This window comes from Pseudophryne corroboree, chromosome 2 (assembly GCF_028390025.1).
Source record: "Pseudophryne corroboree isolate aPseCor3 chromosome 2, aPseCor3.hap2, whole genome shotgun sequence".
Classification (NCBI taxonomy): Eukaryota; Metazoa; Chordata; class Amphibia; order Anura; family Myobatrachidae; genus Pseudophryne; species Pseudophryne corroboree.
Window position 1 is genome coordinate 123,883,431 of NC_086445.1, and position 21,360 is coordinate 123,904,790.

The window sequence follows — 21,360 nt, forward strand, 5'->3', positions numbered from 1 at the left end:
GTAACGCCACTTGATAAGCGTGTGAGCGCCTTATCCACCCTAAGGGGTGTTTTCCAACGCGCCCTAACTTCTGGCGGGAAAGGGTATAACGCCAATATTTGCTATCGGGGTAAACCCACGCATCATCACACACTTCATTTTATTTTATCTGATTCAGGAAAAACTACAGGTAGTTTTTTTACTCCCACATAATACCCTTTTTTGTGGTACTTGTAGTATCAGAAATATGTAACACCTCCTTCATTGCCCTTAACGTGTGGCCCTAATGAGGAATACGTTTGTTTATTCACCGTCGACCCTGGATTCAGTGTCCGTGTCTGTGTCTGTGTCGACCGACTGAGGTAAATGGGCGTTTTTTTAAAACCCCTGACGGTGTTTCTGAGACGCCTGGACCGGTACTAATTGTTTGTCGGCCGTCTCATGTCGTCAACCGACCTTGCAGCGTGTTGACATTCTCACGTAATTCCCTAAATAAGCCATCCATTCCGGTGTCGACTCCCTAGAGAGTGACATCACCATTACAGGCAATTTGCTCCGCCTCCTCCAACATCGTCCTCATACATGTCGACACACACGTACCGACACACAGCACACACACAGGGAATGCTCTGATAGAGGACAGGACCCCACTAGCCCTTTGGAGAGACAGAGGGAGAGTTTGCCAGCACACACCAAAAAAACGCTATAATTACATAGGGACAACCTTAAATAAGTGTTTCTCCCTTATAGCATCTTTATATATATGTTTATATCGCCAATTAGTGCCCCCCCTCTCTGTTTAAACCCTGTTTCTGTAGTGCAGTGCAGGGGAGAGCCTGGGAGCCTTCTCTCCAGCCTTTCTGTGAGAGAAAATGGCGCTGTGTGCTGAGGAGATAGGCCCCGCCCCTTTTTCGGCGGGCTCGTCTCCCGCTATTTTGTGAATTCAGGCAGGGGTTAAATAACTCCATATAGCCTCTGGGGGCTATATGTGAGGTATTTTTAGCCTTATATAGGTTTACATTTGCCTCCCAGGGCGCCCCCCCCAGCGCCCTGCACCCTCAGTGACTGCCGTGTGAAGTGTGCTGAGAGGAAAATGGCGCACAGCTGCAGTGCTGTGCGCTACCTTTAGAAGACTGCAGGAGTCTTCAGCCGCCGATTCTGGACCTCTTCTTACTTCAGCATCTGCAAGGGGGCCGGCGGCGCGGCTCCGGTGACCATCCAGGCTGTACCTGTGATCGTCCCTCTGGAGCTTGATGTCCAGTAGCCAAGAAGCAAATCCATCCTGCACGCAAGTGAGTTTACTTCTTCTCCCCTCTGTCCCTCGTTGCAGTGATCCTGTTGCCAGCAGGAATCACTGTAAAATAAAAAACCTAAGCTAAACTTTCTCTAAGCAGCTCTTTATGAGAGCCACCTAGAATTGCACCCTTCTCGGCCGGGCACAAAAATCTAACTGGAGTCTGGAGGAGGGTCATAGGGGGAGGAGCCAGTGCACACCACCTGATCTGGAAAAGCTTTACTTTTTGTGCCCTGTCTCCTGCGGAGCCGCTATTCCCCATGGTCCTTTCAGGAACCCCAGCATCCACTAGGACGATAGAGAAATATATATATATATATATACACACACATACATATACATATATACACACACACACACACACACACACACACACACCCCCAACCTAAGACTGACCATCCATTTCTTTCTTAAGACATTGAAGAGAAATTGGAATTGAATGACAACTGGTGAGAGTGCCCTCCCTTCTAATATCATTTATGTGCATTGTGCTTTTTCAGAGAGAAGCACACCTGTGTAAACTCACAACTTGCTATTGTATCTGCAGTGGCGTGACTTCACCGTTAACAATATATTCTATGTGCTTTTCAGGTGTTAACTACATCATTGAGAAGAGCTTTAAGCTGGTCATCCACTGTCCAATATGGCCACACATGGATATCCAACTGGATAAGGGCAACTTGTTTGTCACATGATTTGTGGCACATATTACTACAGGTTTCCCTGTGGTCTAGTACTGCATTCCAAGATGACATCACAGGGTTCAGTATTAAATACCGATGGGCGGGATGCCAGCAGTCAGTATACAGACAGCGGCATCCCAGCCACCATTATGCCGGTAGCGAGCTCAAGAAAGGCCCTTGCGGGCTTGCTGCGCTCGCCACACTGCAGGCATTATATTGGACACCCACACAGGGAGATTAGCCTGTCTCGCCTGTATTGTACAGCTGTGTGGAATTCCGGCATCTGCATTGTGATCACTAGGATCGCAAGTGGCGGTATCTTAACCGCTTTCCGACAGCACACACAGGCGAATGGCAGTCATCTGCCAATAAGTCCAATATAGATCTTATCAGGCATTAACATTGTATGGTATCAGCAGTGATATTGCAGGGTGCAGGAAGCTCAGGAGCCAATAAATTCTGCAGAAGTCCAAACAAGTCTTGTGCATAGAGTTTTGTCAGACAACAGCAAATACTAACTTTACATATTGATGACTACTGAAAAGGGGATGGGTAGGATCAAAATGTAGACATTCAGAATAGGGACAGTGTCGGGTCAAAGCAGTAATGCCGACCTAATGATAATGCAAATTAAAGCATTTAATGGTCTCGGCTTTACAACTTCACAAGATCAAACAGGAGGGTAAAAAAGGGCATCATGTTTGAAGCTGTAAGGCAGACAGTGATAAAATGCAATATATTACATTATTAACACTGCGGCATTATGGCTGCGGCCTGACACTGTCCCCATTCTCTGTGTGAAAAATTTGATTGTAGAATTTGGAACTGCATAAAACCCTGAAAAGTGGTAGCGCCCACAATCACTGTATATATACTGCATAATCTGTGTGGAGTTTGTATATTCTCCCCGAGCTTGCATGGGTTTCCTCCCACAATCCAAAAATATACTGGTAGGCTAATTGGCTTCCAACAAAAAATAACCCCTTGTGTGTAGGGGTGCATGTACATGGGCAGACTAGATGGCCAAGTGGTTCTTATCTGCCGTAAAATTCTTTGTTTCTTTGTAGAATTTCAAAGTTGTGGAACAAAGAATACTTACATATTGCATCACCTGAATTATAAATAACAAATTAACTATGCATTAATATTAGTCCAGGATCATGGGTGCAGGCAGAGATACAGGCTCACTCACTTTATTCCTGTATCAGTTCTATTATTGCTATGTCATGTAACATCCCAATAAGGGGCTCTATAAAGAGGACATACAGGTAACCACAATAGAATATGCACGTGTACTTGTATTTGGTACGGAAAATGAACAGATAATGTACGGTAAGGCCAGAACCTGACTCACCTTTCATCTTTCCTTGTCTGGACCTCTTTGCATTAAGCATGGCTTGTTCCTTCTGCTCTTCTGAAAGCTCCATCCCTAACAGGAGACAAGTCACATAACACTGGTCAGTAACCGTAAGATAGAGGTGTTGGCCAAGTTGTATGGTCTAAAGGTTCCCTTACTCCAAGCCACAAGGCCTTCACACAACGGGGTTTATTTACTCAAGTACAGGTTATAGATGTGGATAAGTTGTCCATACCAACCAATCAGATTCTACTTATGTACCTAGCACCTTCTAGATGAGAATAGCTAGAATCTGATTGGGTGATATGGGCAACATCTCCTCTTCTATAAACTTGCACTTTAGTAATATAGACATGTTTGGGTATATTTAGTAAAATATTAATAGGAGTCAGTAAACACAAAAGAGGAAATCGTGGTCAAGACACAGAGCGCACTGACCTAGTACAGTCCTGAGTTTTACATTTGTGCAGACGTATATATTGGAGATGCTCAATTTGGGGGGAAATGTATCAAACCTTCTACAGGGGACAAGTGGAGAAGTGGCTCGCAACCAATCAGATTCTAGCTAGCATTCATCTGGCTTAGGGATCTATATACTAAGCCTTGGATGGAGATAAAGTGGACAGAGATAGAGTAGCAGCCAATCAGCTCCTAAATGCCATGTCAAAGACTGGGATTGAAAAATTACAGTTAGAAGCTGGTTGGCTGGTACTTTATCTCCATCCACTTTATCTCTCTCCAAGGCTTAGTAAATAGACCCCATAATCAGATACATATAGCTAGAATCTAATTGGTTACTATGGGAAACTTCTCCACCTGTCCTCTGTAGAAGGTTTGATACATTTCTCCAGTAGGCTCCTAGAATCCTCCGCCAGAATAGCATTGAGAAGGGTGGTGAGGGCGGGTGGGCGCTGGGACTTTTAGTTCCACCACAGCTAAGGTGTTGGTACCTGGAGACCCAGTACAACTGGACAGCCCACTGACTTCTTAACTCTGGCCACACTTGCTGCAAGAATGGCAGGCAGTGAGATTGGGCAATTGGACAGGCAAAATATACAAGGCCCCAAAATAAGCCCAATGGCCATCTGCTGTAACCAGTGCAAGAATACAGCAGCAGTGCATCCAGAAAATGCCCATGCCTTATTCCCACCTCTCACAGACAGAGAATAACAAGAAACAGAAACTCATCATAATCACCATTCATCAGGAGGAAAGACGGATCAGCCAGGAGGCTCTTCATACTCTCCAGCATTTTGTCCAGGTATAAAAGTGTGGAGTCCGGCATCAGTATAAATAGATGTGGCAGTGGGTGGTGTTACAGTACACACTCACATGCCGTCTCCTGGGGAACATCAGTCTGGAATAGCGTTCCAGGAAGGGAACACCTCCACATTGCATCCTCATAACTTTACTATGGCTTAAACCAAGCGTGACTCAGGCTTATCACACGTGAATATCCAGTAAGGCAGGGGGATTGCCCAACAAGTTTCCCATATGTAAAAACATTAAAAGAAACCGATAGATCATTTTGACATAAAAGAAGAAATTGCAAGAATTCCATTAAACCCTAGGAAAAGGAAACATTTCTAACAAGACGTCCAAGCCAACAACTATTTATTCTACGTATCCATGACAGTACCGCATATATACAGCTCTTACTCATCCATGACAGTGCAGCATATATCGCTCTTTACTGCTTATTCTAAGTCTCCATGACAGTACAGCATATACAGAGAGCTTACTCCTTATTCTAAGTCTCCATGACAGTACAGCATATACAGAGAGCTTACTCCTTATTCTAAGTCTCCATGACAGTACAGCATATACAGAGAGCTTACTCCTTATTCTAAGTCTCCATGACAGTACAGCATATACAGGGAGCTTACTCCTTATTCTAAGTCTCCATGACAGTACCGCATATACAGAGAGCTTACTCCTTATTCTAAGTCTCCATGACAGTACAGCATATACAGAGAGCTTGCTCCTTATTCTAAGTCTCCATGACAGTACATCATATACAGAGAGCGTACTCCTTATTCTAAGTATCCATGGGGGTCATTCCGAGTTGATCACTCGCTAGCTATTTTTTGCAGCGCTGCGATCAGATAGTCGCTGCCTATGGGGGAGTGTATTTTAGCTTTGCAAGTGTGCGAACGCTTGTGCAGCCGAGCGGTACAAAAAAGTTTTGTGTGGTTTCTGAGTGGGTTTGAACTTACTCAGCCGCTGCGATCACTTCAGCCTGTCCGGTTCCGGAATTGACGTCAGACACCCGCTCTGCAAACACTTTGACACGCCTGCGTTTTTCCAACCACTCCCTGAAAACGGTCAGTGGACACCCATAAACGCCTTCTTCCTGTCAATCTTCTTGCGATCGGCTGTGCGAATGGATTCTTTGTTAAATCCATCGCTCAGCACCGATCCGCTTTGTACCAGTATACGCTTGTGCATTGCGGTGCATACGCATGCGCAGTTTTGCCCGAGTTTTGACCTGATCGCAGCAAAAAAATAGCTAGCGAGCTATCAACTTGGAATGACCCCCCAAGACAGTACTGCATATACAGAGAGCTTACTCCTTATAAGTACCCATGACAGTACCGCATATACAGAGAGCTTACTCCTTATTCTAAGTCTCCATGACAGTACCACATATAAGAGAGCTTACTCCTTATTCTAAGTATCCATGACAGTACAGCATATACAGAGAGCTTACTCCTTATTCTAAGTATCCACGACAGTACAGCATATACAGAGAGCTTACTCCTTATTCTAAGGATCCACGAAAGTACAGCATATACAGAGAGCTTACTCCTTATTCTAAGTATCCACGACAGTACAGCATATACAGAGAGCTTACTCCTTATTCTAAGTCTCCATGACAGTACCACATATAAGAGAGCTTACTACTTATTCTAAGTATCCATGACAGTACAGCATATACAGAGAGCTTACTCCTTATTCTAAGGATCCACGAAAGTACAGCATATACAGAGAGCTTACTCCTTATTCTAAGTCTCCATGACAGTACAGCATACACAGAGATCTTAAGCCTTATTCTAAAGGGCCCTACACATTTACCGATTACACTGAAAGATAGGAACGATCTCATTCATTAATGAACGAGATATTGTTTATATCTTTCAGTGTGTATGCACCAACGATGAACGATGCGCGGCCCCGCGCTCATTCATCATTGGTGCCGGCTCGTTTATGCCTGCAAGCTAATATGGACAATATCGTCCATATTAGCATGTAGGGCTATGGGGCCGGGTGACGGGGGGAGTGAAGAAACTTCACTCCCCTTGTCACACCCACCCCTCGGCGTCCAATCGGCCAGTGTGTAAGGCCCTTAAGTCTCCATGACAGTACCACATACACAGAGATCTTACTCCTTATTCTAAGTCTACATGACAGTACCACATATACAGAGAGCTTACTCCTCATTCTAAGTCTACATGACAGTACCAATATACAGAGAGCTTTACTTCTTATGCTAAGTCTCCATGACAGTACAGCATATACAGAGAGCTTACTCCTTATTCTAAGTATCCACAACAGAAAAAATGGACATTAACGTAATCTGAGGAAGTTGGAAAATCCATTCCTTACGTCTCTAGGCTACCAGATAACGTAAAACAATTTCGGAACCTACAGTACTTATCCTGTTAATGTGGGTGCGTAAGAAGTCTGAATTATGTAAAAAAAAAAAAAAAAAAAAAAATAGGATTTAGTGAAAAACAAAGACCTACTGTATTTCATGAATTCATTTTCTCCCAAAATCATGGGGAACAGAGTAGCAAGGATTGCATGGTCTATTAAATTGATCATCATATAAAACCCAGGTTTCTCCTGTGTGGTTAGAAGAGAACGCGGCTGCACTTCTACTAGTCTGGAGAACTTTCCCTTGAGCTATTACACCTACTGTAAGGCCACTGCAACTCACCCTGCACGTGATGTAAAGATGACTCAGGGATTTATTTAGGCAGCAAAGTTAGAAATATGAATAATGACACTTAGGAGCAGAGGAGGGACTCTAACAAATAAATAAAGCAAATATCTATATTTATACCATGCAGAGATTCCGTCCCCGGATAAAGCATGGGCATTAGTCATTGCCAGGGACACACTGGTTGCAATTATATTATATTGGTCTACGGGTTAGGATACTTAAACCTAGCCACTATGTCACTTGCAAAAGGTACATTTCCCATGAAGGTGCTGGATGAGGGTCATAGCCTGATTATTGGAGAATCTCCATCCCTAATTCAGAAGAAGACCATATCATCAATGTACAATAGATAATAAGAATTTACTTACCGATAATTCTATTTCTCGGAGTCCGTAGTGGATGCTGGGGTTCCTGAAAGGACCATGGGGAATAGCGGCTCCGCAGGAGACAGGGCACAAAAAGTAAAGCTTTATGATCAGGTGGTGTGTACTGGCTCCTCCCCCTATGACCCTCCTCCAAGCCTCAGTTAGGTACTGTGCCCGGACGAGCGTACACAATAAGGAAGGATTTATGAATCCCGGGTAAGACTCATACCAGCCACACCAATCACACCGTACAACCTGTGATCTAAACCCAGTTAACAGTATGATAACAGCGGAGCCTCTGAAAAGATGGCTCACAACAATAATAACCCGATTTTTGTAACTATGTACAAGTAATGCAGATAATCCGCACTTGGGATGGGCGCCCAGCATCCACTACGGACTCCGAGAAATAGAATTATTGGTAAGTAAATTCTTATTTTCTCTATCGTCCTAGTGGATGCTGGGGTTCCTGAAAGGACCATGGGGACTATACCAAAGCTCCCAAACGGGCAGGAGAGTGCGGATGACTCTGCAGCACCGAATGAGAGAACTCCAGGTCCTCCTTAGCCAGGGTATCAAATTTGTAGAATTTTACAAACGTGTTCTCCCCCGACCACGTAGCCGCTCGGCAGAGTTGTAATGCCGAGACCCCTCGGGCAGCCGCCCAAGAAGAACCCACCTTCCTTGTGGAGTGGGCTTTTACCGATTTTGGCTGTGGCAGGTCTGCCACAGAATGTGCAAGCTGAATCGTACTACAAATCCAGCGAGCAATAGTCTGCTTAGACGCAGGAGCGCCCAACTTGTTGGGAGCATATAGTATAAACAGCGAGTCAGATTTCCTGACTCCAGCTGTCCTTGAAATGTATATTTTTAAAGCTCTGACAACGTCCAACAACTTGGAGTCCTCCAAGTCGCTTGTAGCCGCAGGCACTACAATAGGTTGGTTCAGATGAAATGCTGACACCACCTTAGGGAGAAAATGCGGACGAGTCCGCAGTTCTGCCCTGTCCGAATGGAAAATCAGATATGGGCTTTTGTAAGATAAAGCTGCCAGTTCTGACACTCTCCTGGCCGAAGCCAGGGCTAGTAGCATGGTCACTTTCCATGTGAGATATTTCAAATCCACAGTTTTTAGTGGTTCAAACCAATGAGATTTGAGAAAGTCCAAAACAACATTGAGATCCCACGGTGCCACTGGAGGCACCACAGGGGGCTGTATATGCAGCACTCCCTTAACAAAAGTCTGGACTTCAGGAACTGAATCCAATTCTTTTTGGAAGAAAATCGACAGGGCCGAAATTTGAACCTTAATAGATCCCAATTTGAGACCCATAGACAATCCTGATTGCAGGAAATGTAGGAATCGACCCAGTTGAAATTCCTCCGTCGGAGCACTCCGATCCTCGCACCACGCAACATATTTTCGCCAAATGCGGTGATAATGTTGCGCGGTTACTTCCTTCCTTGCTTTAATCAAAGTAGGAATGACTTCTTCCGGCATGCCTTTTTCCTTTAGGATCCGGCGTTCAACCGCCATGCCGTCAAACGCAGCCGCGGTAAGTCTTGAAACAGACAGGGACCCTGCTGAAGCAAGTCCCTTCTCAGAGGTAGAGGCCACGGATCTTCCGTGATCATCTCTTGAAGTTCCGGGTACCAAGTCCTTCTTGGCCAATCCGGAACCACTAGTATCGTTCTTACGCCTCTTTGCCGTATAATTCTCAATACTTTTGGTATGAGAGGCAGAGGAGGAAACACATACACCGACTGGTACACCCAAGGCGTTACCAGCGCGTCCACAGCTATTGCCTGCGGATCTCTTGACCTGGCGCAATACCTGTCCAGTTTTTTGTTGAGGCGAGACGCCATCAAGTCCACCATTGGTCTTTCCCAACGGGTTACCAGCATGTGGAAAACTTCTGGATGAAGTCCCCACTCTCCCGGGTGAAGGTCGTGTCTGCTGAGGAAGTCTGCTTCCCAGTTGTCCACTCCCGGGATGAACACTGCTGACAGTGCTATCACATGATTCTCTGCCCAGCGAAGAATCCTTGCAGCTTCTGCCATTGCACTCCTGCTTCTTGTGCCGCCCTGTCTGTTCACATGGGCGACTGCCGTGATGTTGTCCGACTGGATCAACACCGGTTTTCCTTGAAGCAGAGGTTCTGCCTGGCTTAGAGCATTGTAGATTGCTCTTAGTTCCAGAATGTTTATGTGAAGAGACGTTTCTAGGCTCGACCACACGCCCTGGAAGTTTCTTCCTTGTGTGACTGCTCCCCAGCCTCTCAGGCTGGCGTCCGTGGTCACCAGGATCCAATCCTGTATGCCGAATCTGCGGCCCTCCAATAGATGAGCACTCTGCAACCACCACAGAAGAGATACCCTTGTCCTTGGAGACAGGGTTATCCGCTGGTGCATCTGAAGATGCGACCCTGACCATTTGTCCAACAGATCCCTCTGGAAAATTCTTGCGTGGAATCTGCCGAATGGAATTGCTTCGTAAGAAGCCACCATTTTTCCCAGGACTCTTGTGCATTGATGTACAGACACCTTTCCTGGTTTTAGGAGGTTCCTGACAAGCTCGGATAACTCCTTGGCTTTTTCCTCCGGGAGAAAAACCTTTTTCTGAACCGTGTCCAGAATCATCCCTAGGAACAGCAGACGTGTTGTCGGAATTAACTGGGATTTTGGAATATTCAGAATCCACCCGTGCTGTTTTAGCACTTCTTGAGACAGTGCTAATCCCATCTCTAGCTGTTCTCTGGACCTTGCCCTTATTAGGAGATCGTCCAAGTATGGGATAATTAATACGCCTTTTCTTCGAAGAAGAATCATCATCTCGGCCATTACCTTGGTAAAGACCCGAGGTGCCGTGGACAATCCGAACGGCAGCGTCTGAAACTGATAGTGACAGTTCTGTACGACGAACCTGAGGTACCCCTGGTGTGAGGGGTAAATTGGAACGTGGAGATACGCATCCTTGATGTCCAAGGATACCATAAAGTCCCCTTCTTCCAGGTTCGCTATCACTGCTCTGAGTGACTCCATCTTGAACTTGAACTTCTTTATGTACAGGTTCAAGGATTTCAGATTTAGAATAGGTCTTACCGAGCCATCCGGCTTCGGTACCACAAATAGAGTGGAATAATACCCCTTTCCTTGTTGTAAAAGGGGTACCTTGACTATCACCTGCTGAGAGTACAGCTTGTGAATGGCTTCCAAGACCGTCACCCTGTCGGAGGGGGACGTTGGTAAAGCAGACTTCAGGAAACGGCGAGGTGGATCCGTCTCTAGTTCCAACCTGTACCCCTGAGATATTATCTGCAGGATCCAGGGATCTACCTGCGAGTGAGCCCACTGCGCGCTGAAATTCTTGAGACGACCCCCCACCGCCCCCGAGTCCGCTTGAGAAGCCCCAGCGTCATGCTGAGGCTTTTGTAGAAGCGGGGGAGGGCTTCTGTTCCTGGGAAGGAGCTGCCTGTTGCTGTCTCTTCCCCCTTCCTCTGCCTCGTGGCAGATATGAATATCCCTTTGCTCTCTTGTTTTTAAAGGAACGAAAGGGCTGCGGTTGAAAAGTCGGTGTCTTTTTCTGTTGGGGAGTGACTTGAGGTAAAAAGGTGGATTTCCCGGCTGTAGCCGTGGCCACCAAATCCGATAGACCGACACCAAATAACTCCTCCCCTTTATACGGCAAAACTTCCATATGCCGTTTTGAGTCCGCATCGCCTGACCACTGTCGCGTCCATAAACTTCTTCTGGCCGAAATGGACATAGCACTTACCCGTGATGCCAGTGTGCAGATATCCCTCTGTGCATCACGCATATAAAGAAATGCATCCTTTATTTGCTCTAAAGACAGTAAAACATTGTCCCTATTCAGGGTATCAATATTTTCAATCAGGGACTCTGACCAAGCTACCCCAGCACTGCACATCCAGGCTGTCGCTATAGCTGGTCGTAGTATAACACCTGTATGTGTGTATATACTTTTTTGGATATTTTCCATCCTCCTATCTGCTGGATCTTTAAGTGCGGCCGTCTCAGGAGAGGGTAACGCCACTTGTTTTGATAAGCGTGTGAGCGCCTTGTCCACCCTAGGAGGTGTTTCCCAGCGCGCCCTAACCTCTGGCGGGAAAGGGTATAAAGCCAATAACTTCTTTGAAATTAGCATTTTTTTATCGGGGGCAACCCACGCTTCATCACACACCTCATTTAATTCATCTGATTCAGGAAAAACTATAGGTAGTTTTTTCACACCCCACATGATACCCTGTTTTGTGGTACCTGTAGTATCAGCAATATGTAACGCCTCCTTCATTGCCAAAATCATATAACGTGTGGCCCTACTAGAAAATACGGTTGATTCGTCACCGTCGCCACTGCAATCAGTGCCTGTGTCTGGGTCTGTGTCGACCGACTGAGGCAAAGGGCGTTTTACAGCCCCTGACGGTGTTTGAGGCGCCTGGACAGGCACTAATTGATTGTCCGGCCGTCTCATGTCGTCAAACGACTGCTTTAGCGTGTTGACACTATCCCGTAATTCCATAAATAAAGGCATCCATTCTGGTGTCGACCCCCTAGGAGGTGACATCCCCATATTTGGCAATTGCTCCGCCTCCACACCAATATCGTCCTCATACATGTCGACACACACGTACCGACACACAGCAGACACACAGGGAATGCTCTTAACGAAGACAGGACCCCACTAGCCCTTTGATGAGACAGAGGGAGAGTTTGCCAGCACACACCAAAAGCGCTATATATGACAGGGATAGCCTTATAATAAGTGCTCCCTGTATAGCTGCTTTAATAATATAGTTTTGCCACAATTTTGCCCCCCCTCTCTTGTTTTACCCTGTTTCTGTAGTGCAGTGCAGGGGAGAGCCTGGGAGCCTTCCTGACCAGCGGAGCTGTGTGAGGAAAATGGCGCTGTGTGCTGAGGAGATAGGCCCCGCCCCTTTTTCGGCGGGCTCGTCTCCCGCTCTTTAGTGGATTCTGGCAGGGGTTAAATATCTCCATATAGCCCCCGGAGGCTATATGTGAGGTATTTTTTAGCCAAAAAAGGTTTTCATTTGCCTCCCAGGGCGCCCCCCTCCCAGCGCCCTGCACCCTCAGTGACTGCCGTGTGAAGTGTGCTGAGAGGAAAATGGCGCACAGCTGCAGTGCTGTGCGCTACCTTAAGAAGACTGAGGAGTCTTCTGCCGCCGATTCTGGACCTCTTCTCGTTTCAGCATCTGCAAGGGGGCCGGCGGCGAGGCTCCGGTGACCATCCAGGCTGTACCTGTGATCGTCCCTCTGGAGCTAATGTCCAGTAGCCAAGAAGCCAATCCATCCTGCACGCAGGTGAGTTCACTTCTTCTCCCCTAAGTCCCTCGTTGCAGTGATCCTGTTGCCAGCAGGACTCACTGTAAAATAAAAAACCTAAGCTAAACTTTTCTAAGCAGCTCTTTAGGAGAGCCACCTAGATTGCACCCTTCTCGGCCGGGCACAAAAATCTAACTGAGGCTTGGAGGAGGGTCATAGGGGGAGGAGCCAGTACACACCACCTGATCATAAAGCTTTACTTTTTGTGCCCTGTCTCCTGCGGAGCCGCTATTCCCCATGGTCCTTTCAGGAACCCCAGCATCCACTAGGACGATAGAGAAAAGACCAATGAATGCCCACTTCGCTCAGTAAGAACCTGTGAGGTCACTTCAGTATAAGGAACAGGAAGATCAGGTTTGAAGCTAAGGCACAGGTCACTCACCCATCTCCTTGTCCTCTTGGACTCTCTTCCTTTCATCCAAGAACGCTTGAAGCCATCCCAGCTTGTCTTCCAGCTTCTTTGCACAAAACAAATGAACTTCATCAGTCTGCTTATTTACCATCTTAAAAGCATTCTTAATGTTCAAATTGAAGTCCCTGTCCTTGCCGTCTTCGACGTCAGTAAATTCCATCTCATCCGTGTCTATCCGCCCTTTGTAGTACAAGATGTCTCTGCGTAACAAGTCCTTTTTGCAGAAGACCAGTTGGTGGTCAAACAGAAAGAATGTCCTTTGCTGGCTCTTCCCTTGTTTAAAGATCTTTGTCAGTTCTCCTGAATGGATCAGCTCGGAGCTCCTGGCTAAAATATCTTGTCCCTAGATAGACACATACATCTGTGTTATTCATGGAAAACTCACTATGGGGTATGATGAAAACTGTTCCAGAGGTAACTGTACAGAAAATCTAATGCACAACCCACAGCAAGCAGGTATTTGTGCTCCTTTTCTAAACTGTACTAAAAAATGAGATCTAGAATCTGATTGGTTGCAATGGACAACATCACTTCTATGCAGTTACCTGTAGAACCATTTCCATAAACACCCCCACAGTATATTTATCAGTACATAACAGTAGGTCAGTCTGATCATATTTCAATACTAGAGATGGTTTATCTCCTTTATGAATAGGGCGGTAAATAAACTATTTTTTTGTGAATTAAAAACAAAATGTAAAAATAAGAATTTACTCACCGGTAATTCTATTTCTCGTAGTCCGTAGTGGATGCTGGGGACTCCGTAAGGACCATGGGGAATAGATGGGCTCCGCAGGAGACTGGGCACTGTAAAGAAAATTCAGTACTATCTGGTGTGCACTGGCTCCTCCCTCTATGCCCCTCCTCCAGACCTTAGTTAAGGAAACTGTGCCAGGAAGAGCTGACATTACAAGGAAAGGATTTTGGAATCCAGGGTAAGACTCATACCAGCCACACCAATCACACCGTACAACTTGTGATAAACTTACCCAGTTAACAGTATGAACAACAACTGAGCATCACTCAACCGATGCTACATAACCATAACCCTTTGTTAAGCAATAACTATATACACGTATTGCAGAAAGTCCGCACTTGGGACGGGCGCCCAGCATCCACTACGGACTACGAGAAATAGAATTACCGGTAAGTAAATTCTTACTTTCTCTAACGTCCTAGTGGATGCTGGGGACTCCGTAAGGACCATGGGGATTATACCAAAGCTCCCAAACGGGCGGGAGAGTGCGGATGACTCTGCAGCACCGAATGGGCAAACACAATGCCCTCCTCAGCCAGGGTATCAAACCTGTAGAATTTTGCAAAAGTGTTTGAACCCGACCAAGTAGCAGCTCGGCAAAGCTGTAATGCCGAGACCCCTCGGGCAGCCGCCCAAGAAGAGCCCACTTTCCTTGTGGAATGGGCTTTCACTGATTTCGGCTGCGGCAATCCCGCCGCAGAATGAGCCTGCTGAATCGTGTTACAGATCCAGCGAGCAATAGTTTGCTTTGAAGCAGGAGCACCCAGCTTTTTGGATGCATACAGGATAAACAGCGAGTCAGTCTTCCTGACTCCAGCCGTTCTGGTTACATAAATCTTCAAAGCCCGGACTACGTCCAGCAACTTGGAGTCCTCCAAGTCACGAGTAGCCGCAGGCACCACAATAGGTTGGTTCAAATGAAAAGATGACACAACCTTTGGCAGAAACTGCGGACGAGTCCGCAATTCTGCCCTGTCCATATGGAAAACCAGATAGGGGCTTTTACATGACAAAGCCGCCAATTCTGACACACGCCTAGCTGAAGCTAAAGCCAACAGCATGACCACTTTCCACGTGAGATACTTTAGTTCCATGGTCTTAAGTGGCTCAAACCAGTGGGATTTCAGGAAATCCAACACCACGTTAAGATCCCAAGGTGCCACTGGTGGCACAAAACGGGGCTGAATATGCAGCACTCCCTTAACAAACGTCTGAACCTCAGGCAGTGAAGCCAGTTATTTTTGAAAGAAGATGGATAGGGCCGAAATCTGGACCTTTATGGACCCTAATTTTATGCCCATAGTCACACCTGACTGTAGGAAGTGCAGGAATCGACCCAGCTGGAATTCCTCTGTAGGGGCCTTTCTGGCCTCACACCAAGCAACATATTTTCGCCATATACGGTGATAATGCTTTGCTGTCACGTCCTTCCTAGCCTTTATCAGCGTAGGAATAACTTCATCCGGAATGCCCTTTTCTGCTAGGATTCGGCGTTCAACCGCCATGCCGTCAAACGCAGCCGCGGTAAGTCTTGGAACAGACAGGGCCCCTGTTGCAACAGGTCCTGTCTGAGAGGCAGAGGCCATGGTTCCTCTGTGAGCATTTCTTGCAGTTCCGGGTACCAAGTCCTTCTTGGCCAGTCCGGAACAATGAGTATTGTTTTCACTCTTCTTTTCCTTACGATTCTTAGTACCTTGGGTATGAGAGGAAGAGGAGGAAACACATAGACCGACTGGAACACCCACGGTGTTACCAGTGCGTCCACAGCTATCGCCTGAGGGTCCCTTGACCTGGCGCAATACCGTTTTAGCTTTTTGTTGAGGCGGGACGCCATCATGTCCACCTGTGGCAGTTCCCACCGACTTGCAATCTGCGTGAAGACTTCTTGATGATGAAGTCCCCACTCTCCCGGGTGGAGGTCGTGCCTGCTGAGGAAGGTGAGCACTCTGCAGGCACCACAGAAGAGACACCCTGGCCCTGGGGGACAGGGTGATCAGCCGATGCATCTGAAGATGCGATTCGGACCACTTGTCCAACAGATCCCACTGAAAGATCCTCGCATGGAACCTGCCGAAGGGAATGGCTTCATATGATGCCACCATCTTTCCCAGGACTCGCGTGCAGTGATGCACCGACACCTGTTTCGGTTTTAAGAGGTCTCTGACTAGAGTGACGAGCTCCTGAGCCTTCTCCGCCGGGAGAAACACCTTCTTCTGGTCTGTGTCCAGAATCATGCCCAGAAAGGGCAGACGCGTCATAGGAATCGGCTGCGATTTTGGGATATTCAGAATCCAGCCGTGCTGTTGCAACACTTCCTGAGAGTGTGCTACGCTGATCAGCAACTGCTCTCTGGACCTCGCCTTTATGAGGAGATCGTCCAAGTATGGGATAATTGTGACTCCTTGCTTTCTGAGGAGCACCATCATTTCCGCCATTACCTTGGTAAATATTCTCGGTGCCGTGGAGAGCCCAAACGGCAACGTCTGGAATTGGTAATGACAGTCCTGTACCACAAATCTGAAGTACTCCTGATGAGGTGGATAAATGGGGACATGCAAGTAAGCATCCTTGATGTCCAGAGACACCATAAAATCCCCCTCTTCCAGGCTTGCAATGACCCCTCTGAGCGATTCCATTTCGAACTTGAATTTCTTCAGATAAATGTTAAGGGATTTTAAATTCAAGATGGGTCTGACCGAACCGTCCGGTTTCGGTACTACAAACATAGTGGAATAGTAACCCCTTCCCTGTTGAAGGAGAGGAACCTTTACAACCACCTGCTGGAGGTATAACTTGTGAATTGCTGCCAGCACTACCTCCCTTTCCATGGGGGAAACTGGCAAGGCCGATTTTAGGTAACGGTGAGGGGGCGTCACCTCGAATTCCAGTTTGTATCCCTGAGACACAACTTGTATAGCCCAAGGATCCACCCGTGAGCGAACCCACTGGTGGCTGAAAAGTCGGAGACGCACCCCCACGGCTCCGCCTGTGGAGCCCCAGCGTCATGCGGTGGATTTAGTGGAAGCCGGGGAGGACTTTTGTTCCTGGGAACTAGCTGCGTGGTGCAGCCTCTTTCCTCTACCCCTGCCTCTGGCAAGAAAGGATGCACCTCTGACTTTCTTGCTCTTTTGCGAACGAAAGGACTGCATTTGGTAATACGGTGCTTTCTTAGGCTGTGGCGGGACATAAGGCAAGAAATTTGACTTCCCAGCCGTAGCTGTGGAAACTAGGTCTGAGAGACAGTTCCTCTCCCTTATAAGGTAAAACCTCCATGTGTTTTTTAGAGTCGGTATCCCCTGTCCATTGCAGAGTCCATAAGACCCTTCTGGCAGAAATGGACATTGCGTTTACTCTAGAGCCCAGCAGGCATATGTCCCTCTGGGCATCCCGCATATATAGGACCGCGTCCTTGATATGTGCCAGGGTCATTAGAACAGAGTCCCTGTCCAGGGTATCTAACTCCTCAGACAGAGTATCCGTCCATGCTGCTACCGCACTACACATCCAGGCCGAAGCAATTGCTGGCCTCAGCAGCGTACCAGAATGTGTGTAAACAGACTTCAGGATAGCTTCCTGCTTTCTATCCGCAGGATCCTTTAGGGCGGCCGTATCCTGAGACGGCAGGGCCACCTTCTTAGATAAGCTTGTCAACGCCTTGTCTACCCTGGGGGAGGATTCCCAGCGTAACCTGTCCGTTGGCGGGAAAGGATACGCCATCAGCAATCTCTTGGAAATTACTACCTTCCTATCAGGGGAATCCCACGCTTTTTCACATAATTCATTCAATTCATGTGACGGGGGAAAAGCCACATCTTGCTTTTTCTCCCCATACATATAAATCCTCTTGTCAGGGACAGGATTTTCCTCAGAAATGTGTAACACATCCTTCATTGCCACAATCATGTAGCGGATGGCTTTAGTCATTTTAGGCTGCAACTTTGCATCATCGTCATCGACACTGGAATCAGATTCTGTGTCGACGTCTGTGTCAACTAACTGGGATATTGGGTGCTTTTGAGACCCTGACGGCCTCTGCGCTGTGGGAGCAGGCATGGGTTGAGACCCCGACTGTCCCAAGGCTACAGCTTTATCCAATCTGTTATGTAAGGAGCTTACATTATCATTTAACACCTTCCACATATCCATCCAATCAGGTGTCGGCCCAGTCGGGGGCGACACCACATCTATTTGCACTTGTTCTGCCTCCACGTATCCTTCCTCATCAAACATGTCGACACAGGCGTACCGACACACCGCACACATACAGGGAACGCTCTGACTGAGGACAGGACCCCACAAAGGCTTTTGGGGAGACAGAGAGAGAGAGTATGCCAGCACACACCCCAGCGCTATATAACCCAGGGATTACACTGTACCTTAGTGCTTACCCAGTAGCTGCTGTTTTTATATATATCTCTGCGCCTAAATTTATGTGCCCCCCCTCTCTTTTTTACCCTCTATTGCACCTGTATACTGCAGGGGAGAGCTTGGGGAGCGTCCTTCCAGTGGAGCTGTGAAGAGAAAATGGCGCTGGTGTGCTGAGGAAGAAGGCCCCGCCCCCTCAATGGCGGGCTTCTGTCCCGCTTCTCATGTGTAAAAATGGCGGGGGCTCGCACATATATACAGTGCCTGACTGTATATATGTATACTTTTTCCATCAGGTATCTTAATTGCTGCCCAGGGCGCCCCCCCCCCCCCCTGCGCCCTGCACCCTACAGTGACCGGAGTGTGTGGGTGTGCTGCGGGAGCAATGGCGCACAGCTGCAGTGCTGTGCGCTACCTTAAGTGAAGACAGGAGTCTTCTGCCGCCGATTTCGATGTCTTCTTGCTTCTGCTGCTTCTGTACTTCTGGCTCTGCGAGGGGGACGGCGGCGCGGCTCCAGGAACGGACGATCAAGGTTAGGTACCTGTGTTCGATCCCTCTGGAGCTAATGGTGTCCAGTAGCCTAAGAAGCGCAACTTCGCTGCAGTGAGTAGGTTTGCTTCTCTCCCCTCAGTCCCACGTAGCAGAGAGTCTGTTGCCAGCAGAAGCTCTCTGAAAATAAAAAACCTGACAAAATACTTTCTTTTCTAGCAAGCTCAGGAGAGCCCACTAGGAGCACCCAGCTCTGGCCGGGCACAGATTCTAACTGAGGTCTGGAGGAGGGGCATAGAGGGAGGAGCCAGTGCACACCAGATAGTACTGAATCTTTCTTTAGAGTACCCAGTCTCCTGCGGAGCCCGTCTATTCCCCATGGTCCTTACGGAGTCCCCAGCATCCACTAGGACGTTAGAGAAAGTTTATTCAAAATAAAATAAAAAATAGTATGATGTGAAAAAGCTCTGTTCATCCTTAGCATGACTTTCCACTGTGCTGACACTGGTGCAATTAAACACCTAGGGGGAGATTTAAAAAAATTCTTGGAGAGATATAAAGTATCAACCAATCTGCTCCTGACATTTTTTGTAGTACAGCCTGTAAAATTACAGTTAGAAGCTTAATGGTTGGTACTTTTGGAGAGATTTATCAAATCTTAGAGAAAGTAGAGACACCACCACCAACGGTGTCATTTTACAGGTTGTGCTAGATAAATGACAGAAACTGGTTGGTACTTTATCGGTGTCCAAGATTTGATAAATGTCCACCTTAGTAGTTTTACATACATACTACCAACGTAGCAGTATGGCTCTTGGCCCCATAGCAACATTTTGAGGGCCCCCCGTCCCAATGCTTCTAGAGAGACACATTCTCTGCAGCAGTTGTTAACGTTATGCCCTATAATAGTGCCCTGGTTCATTTTCTGAAGCACAGTAGAGCCTTATTTAATGTTATGCCCTATAGTAGTGCCCTAGTTTCTTTTATGAATCGCAGTAGTGCTTAAGTTCACCCTATGTCACATTTCAGAGCTGCCAGAACACATTATGCCGCACAGTACCCCCAATTCACATTATGATATATAGTGCTCCCTGTTCATATTGTGCCTCATTACAGTGCCCCGGTTCATATTATATAACATTAAAATGCCCTCCAGTTCATTTTATAACACACTACAATGAGCTGGTCCAGGGACATACCTTGATATATTGCAGGCCCCAAGGAAAAAGTTTGAAAGGACCCCTACGTACCACCTATTCATTCAATACATAGAAACATAGAATTTGACGGCAGATAAGAACCACTTGGCCCATCTAGTCTGCCCATTTTTTTTTATCCTTTAGGTAATCGCAACCCTCTTTGAACCTTAATTCCTTGTAAGGATATTCACATGCCTATCCCAAGCATGTTTAAACTGCTCCACAGTCTTAGCCTCTACCACCTCTGATGGGAGGCTATTCCACTTATCCACTACCCTTTCTGTGAAATAATTTTTCCTTAAATTTCCCCTGAACCTGCCTCCCTCCAGTTTCAGTGTATGTCCTCGAGTTCTAATACTTCTCTTCCTTTGAAAAATGTTTCCCTCCTGAACTTTGTTAAAACCTTTGGTATATTTGAAAGTTTCTATCATGTCTCCCCTTTCCCTTCTCTCCTCCATACTATACATGTTAAGATCTTTTAGCCTTTCCGGGTAAGTTTTGTGATGTAGGCCATGCACCATTTTAGTTGCCCTTCTTTGTACACTCTCTAATGTATTTATATCCTTCTGGAGATATGGTTTCCAGAACTGGACACAGTATTCCAGATGAGGCCGCACCAATGACCTATACAGTGGCATTATTAATTCTCTTTTCCTGCTACTGATTCCTCTCCCTATGCAACCAAGCATCTGACTTGCCTTTCTCATTGCTTTGTTGCATTGCTTTCCTGCCTTTAAGTCACTTGAAATAGTGACTCCTAAATCCCTTTCCTCCTCAGTAGTTTCCATTATAGTACCCTTGATACTATATTTAGCCTTTGGGTTTTTGAGACCCAAGTGCATGATTTTGCATTTCTTAGCATTAAACTGTAGTTGCCATGTTCTTGACCATTTTTCAAGCCTAGCTAGGTCATCAATCATTTGTTTTACCCCTCCTGGTGTGTCTACCCTGTTGCATATCTTTGTATCATCTGCAAAAAGGCATACTTTCCCTTCAATACCATTTGCAATGTCACCAACAAAGATATTAAAGAGAACTGGTCCGAGTACAGATCCCTGGGTTACTCCACTGGTAACATTTCCCTCCATAGATTGCACTCCATTTACTACAACTGTCTGTTTCCTATCCTGCAACCAGGTTCTTATCCATTTA

At 46.7% G+C, this 21,360-nt stretch overlaps 1 protein-coding gene across 5 annotated transcripts in view; it reads right to left on the reverse strand.

Annotated features, from left to right (window-relative positions):
• The window catches only part of SPATA13 (spermatogenesis associated 13), a 133,675-nt gene that overhangs the window by 13,788 nt on the left and 98,527 nt on the right, over positions 1-21,360 (reverse strand). For all 5 annotated transcript variants that reach the window (XM_063951678.1, XM_063951680.1, XM_063951679.1 and 2 more), the window contains 2 exons: positions 13,368-13,740; positions 3,311-3,385 (listed from right to left, as the gene is read on the reverse strand). In XM_063951678.1, the coding sequence (XP_063807748.1) occupies positions 3,311-3,385; positions 13,368-13,740 (448 nt within the window). The remainder of the gene's footprint in view (positions 1-3,310; positions 3,386-13,367; positions 13,741-21,360) is intronic.